This window comes from Octopus bimaculoides, chromosome 1, assembly GCF_001194135.2.
Source record: "Octopus bimaculoides isolate UCB-OBI-ISO-001 chromosome 1, ASM119413v2, whole genome shotgun sequence".
NCBI lineage: Eukaryota > Metazoa > Mollusca > Cephalopoda > Octopoda > Octopodidae > Octopus > Octopus bimaculoides.
In genome coordinates, this window is record NC_068981.1 from 98,490,192 (window position 1) to 98,499,929 (window position 9,738).

The 9,738-nt window shown below is 38.1% G+C and overlaps 1 protein-coding gene across 1 annotated transcript in view; it reads right to left on the reverse strand.

The window, feature by feature from the left end:
- LOC106876175 (uncharacterized) overlaps positions 1–9,738 on the reverse strand; it is a 76,015-nt gene that overhangs the window by 50,719 nt on the left and 15,558 nt on the right. Inside the window, exons 2-3 of the mRNA XM_052966932.1 lie at positions 4,311–4,460; positions 3,334–3,443 (exon numbers count right to left, since the gene is read on the reverse strand). Of these exons, the coding sequence (XP_052822892.1) occupies positions 3,334–3,443; positions 4,311–4,460 (260 nt within the window). The remainder of the gene's footprint in view (positions 1–3,333; positions 3,444–4,310; positions 4,461–9,738) is intronic.

A 9,738-nucleotide genomic window follows, 5' to 3' on the forward strand; every position in this document is an offset into this window, starting at 1 on the left:
GTAGCACTCAGAAAGTCGACCTCGGCGGAATTTGAACTCAGAACGTAGTGGCAGAGGAAATACCACTGTTTCTGCCAGCTCGCCGCCTTCCAAGCAAGGTAAAATTCCTCCATGACCAGATATGTTTTCAGAGAAGATCGGAAATAAAGAATAGTGGAACTCATTCACATCTATTGTGCTATGTCAAAACAAGGACACACATACACACAGACAGACACACACACAGACACACAAACACACAAATGCACACACATATATATACTTTTACTCTTTACTCTTTTACTTGTTTCAGTCATTTGACTGTGGCCATGCTGGAGCACTGCCTTTAGTTGAGCAAATCGACCCCAGGACTTATTCTTTGGAAACCTAGTACTTATTCTATCAGTCTCTTTTACCGAAACACTAAGTTACAGGGACATAAACACACCACCATCGGTTGTCAAGCGATGTTGGGGGGACAAACACAGACAGACAAACATATACACACACATACATACATATATATACATATACATATATGCGATGGGCTTCTTTCAGTTTCCACCTACCAAGTCCACTCACATGGCTTTGGTCGGCCCGAGGTTACAGTAGAAGACACTTGCTCAAGGTGCCACACAGTGGGAATGAACCAGGAACCATGTGGTTGGTAAGCAAGCTACTTACCACACAGCCACTCTTCTGTCAACTAAATATACATACATACATGCACACACACACACACACATACACACACACACATACACACACACACACACACACATATTTAATATTTTGGACTAATGAGTATATGTCAATTAATGTGTTGAAGTGTTGAGCAGAACACTGGCACAGTTTGGGCTACCTGCTGTCATAAGCATTTGGGTTATATTTCCATTGGATCTACTTCAGGAACTCCACAGTGTTCTTTGAGATAAGAAATTATTATTATTATTATTATTATTATTATTATTATTATTAGTAGTAGTAGTAGTAGTAGTAGTAGTAGTAGTAGTAGTAGTATTTATTACACACACACACACACACATATATATGTCCAACATCGGGACCAACTTGTGTGCAAACATGGAGGCACATTGGCAAAATGCAGCACCTCTAAATGGAAACATTGCCTATCATTGTGGTTTTGTGGCACAAAGCAAAGCCTGCTTTGCCATTCACTCAAGAAAACACACAGTAAATGATCTACAAACACTCAAGCAAACTGAGTCCTCAGCTTGTTCCATTTGCCAAAATCTTTGCAAGACACCACCAGGCCTCGAGAGATACATTTATGCATACAGAACATGATTACCACTTTATTTTACTGAACCCTCATTTATCATTCACAATGAGAGAATCCATCATGTACAGATACATGTGTGTGTGTGTGTGTGTGTTCTGATCAATAAGTATCCGGACTGTTGTTATAGTAATGAAGCTAAAGTACACAGAGTAAAGCCACTTGGCCCAGATTAAACTTGAACTCTGCTGTGCATGTGCACTAAGTTTTAACATTCTAGCTCACTTCCAATATTTACAGTAGTGCTTGGAAGGAATGTGTGTAGCATGTGATCATTGCATTCACCATGACAAAGAAAGTTGAGCAGAGAATCTGTATAAAATTTTGCCAAATGCTTGATGATACCTGCTCAGACGCCTATGCAAAGTTTTCAAAACTTTTCATCATTCTCAACACAATCAAAGTGATCTTGTGCAATTGAAACCCAAATGTCTTTCTGGTCAGCTGAAAGCAATTATGGCACAAACTTGGCAGACTTGTGTCTCATACCCAAATCTTCAGTGATAATGGACTGAACTGAACCATAACTAATCTGCACATCCTTTGATAACTCATTGATGGTGATTCAACAATTTTCCCTCACAACTGATGCACATCTGTGATGTTTTTCTCAGTTCTGCTGGTTGTGGGTCTCCCAGAATGTTCATCAATATTGACATTTTTCAGCTATCTTGGAAACATCTGAACCACTTGTACACTTGTGTGCAGCTCATACAATCTTCTCCATACACTTTCTGTAACTTTGCACAGGCCTCTGAGCAGGTATCACCACGGCAACTTTCTCTGTCATGGTCAATGCGATGATCACACGCTACACACCTTCCTTCTAAGCACTACTGTAAACAGCGGATACGAGCTAGAACATTAAAAATTAGTGTGCATGCACAGCAGAGTTCAAGGTTAATTTTTGCCAAGCGGCTTTACTCTGCATACTTTAGCTTTGTTACTATGGCAACAGTTCGGATACTTATTGATCAGACCACACACACATGCACACACATACACGTATGCATGCACATGCACATACACACACACAAACACACATATATGTATCTGTATAGGATGCATTCTTATGATCAGACCTTATATATATATATATAATTATATACTTATATACAAATATACATATATTTTTTTACTTGGCATCAGCATTAGGGTCTCAATTCTGTTGTGGTGGACAGGTCTTTGTATGAGGGCCTATCTAACCCATACTACTAGGAGTGGGTGTGTGGTAAATAGCTTGCTTACCAACCACATGGTTCCAAGTTCAGTCCCACTGTGTGACACCTTGGGTAAGTGTCTCCAGCTATAGCCTCGGGCTGACCAAAGCCTTGTGAGTGGATTTGGTAAACAGAAACTGAAAGAAGCCCGTCATATATATATATGTGTGTGTGTGTGTGTGTGTGTGTGTGTGTGTGTGTGTGTGTTTGTCTGTGTGTGTGTGTGTGTGTTTGTTTTTGTGTGTCTGTGTTTGTCCCCCACCATCGTTTGACAACCGATGTTGGTGTATTTATGTCCCCGTAACTACCGGTTCGGCAAAAGAGACCGATAGAATAAGTACTAGGCTTACAACGAATTAGTACTGGGGTCGATTTGTTTGATTAAAGGCAGTGCTCCAGCATGACCGCAGTCAAATGACTGAAACAAATAAAAGAATAAAAAGAAAAGAATAGAATATGAACATATTTATATATATAGCCTGGATCACCTGGATTGGGCAGATTGTCTGGTGCTGAGTCAGCTCCCCTGGCCACAGTATTTGCTCCATTCCCCTCATACTCTTGCCATAGGGATTGAAGAAATTCAGGCAAATATCTCAGCACTCCATGCATGCAATGAACCTGGTTAACAGAATGGGACAGGTACAAACTGTATATTCAAAGCTGTTCACCAATAGATAGGTTGGTGCATTAATCACAAAACCAAGCAGTTATTTCCCAAGGTATTTTGTCTGACTCTTTAACAATTCTGCCAAACCACTACCAATAGCATCAATATAATCTGAATTACTACATAAATCAGTATTGGAGAAATACAGAATAAAAGTGTGTTACCTGAGAGTATCATGAGTCACCAGTGACCCATAACCAGCCTCAATGATAGCATTTGCCAGCCCTTGACTTAATAATGATTTCATTTCTAGCAACATCTGCTGAGAGCACTCCTGCAAAAGATATGCATCATCATCATCATCATCAAACTTTTAACATGATTCTATATTAGTATGGGTTAGATAGGCTTGCCATACAAAGACCTGCCCACCACAACAGTCAATACAATAAATTATTGGCCAGTTCATATTTTTCACTTGCTATAAAGGATAAAAGACCCCCTTCAGTCATGAATGACCATGTGATTGCCTAGAAAGTTACCCTCCGAGGTCTAAGCCAGGGCAAGGTTGTTTATGGAAGACCAGCAGTCAGCCATGCATACCAGCTCCCCCTCCCCAAGCTACTGATGTCTTTCCCAAAGGCTGATACATCTTGGCATCAGTGACGTCACAACTCATTTCTACAACTGAGTGAATAGGTGCAACATGAAATAAAGTGTCTTGCTCAATAACAATACATAGTCTGATCCAGGAATTGAACTTACTAGTGCATGGTAGTGAGCCCAACACTCTAACCACTGAGCCATGCACCTTCACTTGCTTTAGCTTCTTTATATTTCATCATAAAAATAAAACTGTTTTCATGCTACACGATCTAACTTCAAACAAAGGAAGGCTAGATGGATTTAGAAGGGAAGGTTATAATTTTGAATTTTAATCCAAGGAAGAGAGGCATGCTCATAATACTTACATGCATTTTCATTCCTGTTAGTGATGAGGAAGGACCTAAATCCAAAAATCTTCAGCAAAATGACAGAGGTAAATTGTAATTATTTCTTTTGATGAGACATGACCAAATTTGACAGAACTTCTGTTTGGATCAACTCCAGTTTATTACTGGAACTAATTTTATTATTCTCATAACTTTGGAAAACAAAGTCACACAAGAGGTTCAGGGAGGAAGGAACATAGAATATTTACCTTGCGTTGAAGTCCATGTGAAGGATAAGACAGGTACTTTAATGTAAACTGAGGCCCCATACAGGAAACCACAGCTTGACTTCTCTCAGGGCTGAGGTTGATTTCTGAGTCTATGATATGAGCAAACTTTTGACAGATATTTTCTTGGATCTGTAGAGACAGAAAGTGAGAGATAATAACACATAATAAGGGTGGGTAAGTAGGCAGTACAATCTGCTGCATGGTCAGTTCATCAGTGGCTAAACTGAACAAAAGGTGCTTCAAAGGTCTCAGTCATTGCCTGCATGAGGTCCAACACTCGAAAGGAGTTCATCCACTTTGCCTCCATGAGGCCCAATGCTCAAAAATCCTTTTTATGTGCCACCAATATGGATGCCAGTTATGTGACGCCAGCATCAGCCACGACTGGGATTTCACTTGGCTTGACAGGTCTTCTCAAGCATAGCATATCGCCAAAGGTCTTGGTCACTAGTCATTGCCTCTGTGTGGCCCAAAGTTCGAAGATCATGCTTCACCACCTTGTTCCAGGTCTTCCTGAATCTTCCTCTACTACAGGTTCCCTTCACAGTTAGAGATCAGCACTTCTTCACACAGCTGTCCTCATTCATATGCATCACATGATCATACCAGCACAGTCATCTCTCTTGCGTACCACATCTGATGCCTCTTAAGCTTAACTTTTCTCTCAAGATGCTTACACTCTGTCAAACATGCACACTGACATTGCACATCCAGCAAAGCATAGTGGCTTCATTTCTTTCAAGCCTACACACGTCCTCGGCTGTCACAGCCCATGTTTCACTGCCATGTAGCATAGCCGTTTGCACACAGGCATCATACAATCTGCTTTTCACTCTGAGAGAGAGACCCTTTGTTACCAGTAGAGGTAGGAGCTCTCTGAACTTTGCCCAGCCTAATCTTATTCTCACAGCTACACTCTTGCAGCATCCACCTGCACTACTAACTTGGTAATCTAGATAACAGAAGCTATCTACTACCTCTAGCTTACCCCACCTGGCAGTTGATGGAGTCTATTTTTTGTACATTTTATTGTACCTCTTCATCTTCCACATACAAAAGCTATTTTCCTTGTTAACCTTCCTATCATATTGCTGCACCTTTTATGTGTCCAAAACTTACACTGGGTGCATCTTATGTTGTTTCTACCTACACCTTTTCTACAGATTGAACAGGGCCATCTACATGAAGGGATTTGTGATCTGTCTGCCTTTCTACTTACTAAGACTTTGGGTTTTGCTATGTTAACTCTAAGGTACTTCGATTCTAGACCTTGCTTCCATGTGTGGAATTTCTTTAGTTCTGGTAATGATTCACCTATATATATATATATATATATATACACACACACACACATATATATATATTCAATTTTTCACTCTTATTATTTAAATCTATATATACATACATGCATGCATGCGTGCATGCATGCACACACACACACGCACACTCACACACACATGCAATCCAGATACATTTTTTTCTCTCCTCATTCTTTTTTGTAGGAGAGTGTAAGCTCAAAATGTCAGACATCTTCCGTTTTTTTCTGAGCATCAAATTAATGCATCTTGTTTGTTGTTCTCTCACCTGTCTCTTTCGGCATAATTTTGAACCACCATATACATACATACATACATACATACATCAGGCAGTGGCTCTCATGGTTTCTGATCTTAATTGATTGGAAGTGTTATCATGTACATTGTTTTGTCTTGGTATAAAAGATGGGCTACAGCAAATATTCTGCTCAATACCACACATTTGCTTGTCAGTTGTTTGACCTTAACCAGTTCAGTATGTCCCTTGGTGGTTGACGATATGTACATCTCTGATCACGAGCAGAAGTAGTGGGGGAGCATCATAGCCATGTGTTGAGAGGAATTCTTTGGGGTTTGAATAATTCACCTTTGGAAACATGGGTGTTTTGCTCAACATCCTTAAACAAACCTTATTCAGGGACCTTTTGAACGGAATGGGCTACTCGACCTGAAGAAAATTCTAACTGGGCCCCACAAGCGAGGTCATGTGCTGTTTATCTTGATATGAGATCACCATGTCGTGCACATATGGTTGTGATGCATGTGCCTGGTGTACCCTTATCAGACGGGTAGTCATGATGGGTATATTGGGTTTTGTATATTTTACCCCAGTGTCACTTTGATGGCATGCACTGCTCTCATACATACATACACATGCACACACACACACACACACACACACACACACACACACACACACACACACATATTCGATGGACTTCCACACAGTTTCTTTCTACCATATTCACTCACAAAGCATTGGTTGACCCAGGACTATAGTAGAAGACACTTGTTCAAGGTGCAACACATGTGGTTCCAAAGTGAGCTTCTTAACCACCCAGCCATGTCTGCACCTGATGTGTATTCAATTCAAGCAAATCCTTCATCATATCATCCTTTCTGACACTAATTTTGTGATCCTTGGTTGGTTGGAAGTAAACAATTTCCTGTATCAAAAGTCAATGAACAATTCCATATAAGTAGGGAAAATAACTTTTATTTTAAGTTTTTAAAAAAAAACATCACCCCAACTGAAGAAATCTAACACCACTTTTGACCCAAATTATGCAAAATTTTTGTGAGGTTCATAATGCCTACTCAAGTTCTTACCAAACTTGGTGTGCTGATTTAATGCAATGCAGAAGCAGTATATCTCAAGTTTCAGCTTTCAAGTTTAAGTAGTTTAGGAGTTATAGAGTTTTTAATTTGTTACTACTTAGGCCCTATTTTAGGAAATATCCTCTTCTTCTCCTTTTTATTTTGGTGACACTAAAAACCTTGACTATATTAACTGTTTTTCAGAATAGTAGGCTTAACCAACTAGAGTATCTAAAATAATGTCTCATAAGAGAAGTGCTTGTGTCACTCAAAGAATCAAAAAAATTTGGATGAAGAATCTCATACAATTTCAAGATTCACATAGGAAAAGAAGACCTGTTACTCTAGAAGAGTATTCTTTGGAAAACAACTGCAGGATACCAATGAAACTTCAAATTGTCGGTCGCTACCTGTTCCTTGGAGGTACCATCAAAGGAAGGAAAGAAAGAACAAAGGAAATTTCAAAAGAAGTAACTTTTTTGTGGCAAAAGAAATTAAATTTCCCGTATTTATCAACTCAAAATGTACAAGCAAAAGTAGAAAAAGTGCTGAATACCTATGATAAATGTGTAAAACAAGGAAAATACAATTCATTGAAAGGAATTTTTGACATCACAAAGGAAAATGGTGAATGACTGTGCAGTGAGAATAGAAGGTTATGTCATCTTCAAATTGAAAGCAAGGGACAGGTTGGATATGCAACTGGAAAGGCAGCCAGTTCCAAAACTATCCATCCATCCAAAAGAAGGAAAGTGTCCTTAATACCAACTTCAACCAGAGCAACTCCAGTGTCATCATCAACGTCTAAAGCAGAGACTGAAAGTGAATATCAAGAGTCTGAAAAATCAGATGAAGTATCCACACAAACAAGGAGGAAGTGTAGCAAAACTGGAACTGCAACCGAGTTAGTAATATCTTCCAAGCTCTCAACCCAAAAAGCAGCAACAGTTTGTCGACAATTATCTCAAGATGGAATCAATGTCAAGACTCCTTACCAATTTGGTTTTCAGATCGACTATCAAAGAAGTTGTTAAACTAAAAAACGAAAATGAAGAAAACACTACATTTATAAAGCTAGTCATTGCATTTTGATGGTAAACAAATTGATGACCAAGAATACCAAATGTTAGTTTTAAAAAATAAACAGAAAGAAGTTAAGTTAGAAGCATTCCAATTACCAAAGGGAAAAGCCGATACTGTTGTGAAAGGAATAACAGCTGTTTTAGATTAATACAATTTATGGAACTGTGTAAAGATGATTGTCGCTGATACAACTGGTGTGAACACTGGGAAAAGAAATGGCAATCTGTTTGCTCAAAAGAGTTTGAAAAAACCGCAATTTATTGGTTGTCAGCATCATATCCTTGATAGAGTTCTTCATGTTGTAATGGATAACAAACTTGGAGAGAAAAAAGTCATCTTCTAATATTAAATATTCATCACAGAGCTTCTAAGTAATTACAAGAAACTCCAGGCTAATTTCAAAAATGGTGAGGAAAAAAATACTGAATCAGCAGGATGGCAAGATGACATGAAATTTTTATTTCATTTGACCAGAGTTTTTTGTTTCTATGAAGAAACCAGAAAATTTCTTACTGTAAAGTTTAAAAAAATACCCAACTTAAGTAATGCAAGATGGAATTCTCAAGCAATACTAGCTCTTTTGATATTTATTCTTCTACCAGAGAAAAGAGTTTTGCTTCTCAATGTTTGTTGATTCATCTCTTACAGCTGGGCAGATTTTTGGCTTACTGACCAAATGTTCAATGCACATGATTATCAGAAGTTATGTGGTAGCCTGCAAGTTCATAAAAAAGCATTGAAATCTGAAAAAAATTTTTGGAGTCGAGAGCCATCAAAACTGGAAAATTCCAGAACAAATCAGAATGCAGAATGGGTAATCAAGTGCCTTCAAGATTTTTATGAAGTTTGTAAAAAGAAGGAGAAACTACAGCTTCGATTTATCTTATCTAACAAAACATATTAATTCTTTGTTATGTTTAAAAATCTGCAAACATTCAGCACCCTTTTTCTCATACAGTTATTTAAAATTGGAATTAAACCTATAACGTTAAAAGTATGTATTTATGTATTATTTTTAATTTTGTATATTATCGAATAGCCTAGTTATGAACCTTTGCATAGAGCAATTTCAATTCAGTAATCTTCAAAATGTATAAATATACTTTTATTCCACATCTCTCTTTTGTTTACAAAGATTTAGGCAGCGAAAATACTGAAGTGTGAATCTAGTGCCACCGAGTGATTATAATTTTAAAAGCCCATAACTCCGAAACTACTTCAACTAGAAAGCTGAATTTTCAGATATACTATTTCTGGATTGCATTGAATCAGCACACCAAGTTTCGTAAAAACTTGAGCAGGCGTTATGAACCCCCTAGAATTTTGCCTGATTTCGATCAAAAGTAGTGATCGATTTCCTAAGTTGGGGGTGACGTTTTTTTGAACAAAGCAAAATAAATGTTAGTTTCCTAACTTTTATGAAATTATACATCGAATTATAGTATAGTATAGCATAGGTTGTGAAAAAGTCATAACCCTAATATGTGTGTGTTACGGAGATGCACTTGCATAGCAAGCGACCTGATCTGAGATCGTGTGCTGGAACGAAAACAATTGCAGCGTGGAAGGTGTTTATAAGCCATTTGAGAAACACACAAAAACCATTAGATTCACTTCAACATTTAGATTTAATTTGCCAAACTATTTTCGTCACTTTGAGGTCTCAAAACGACAAAAATATTTCGGCAAAT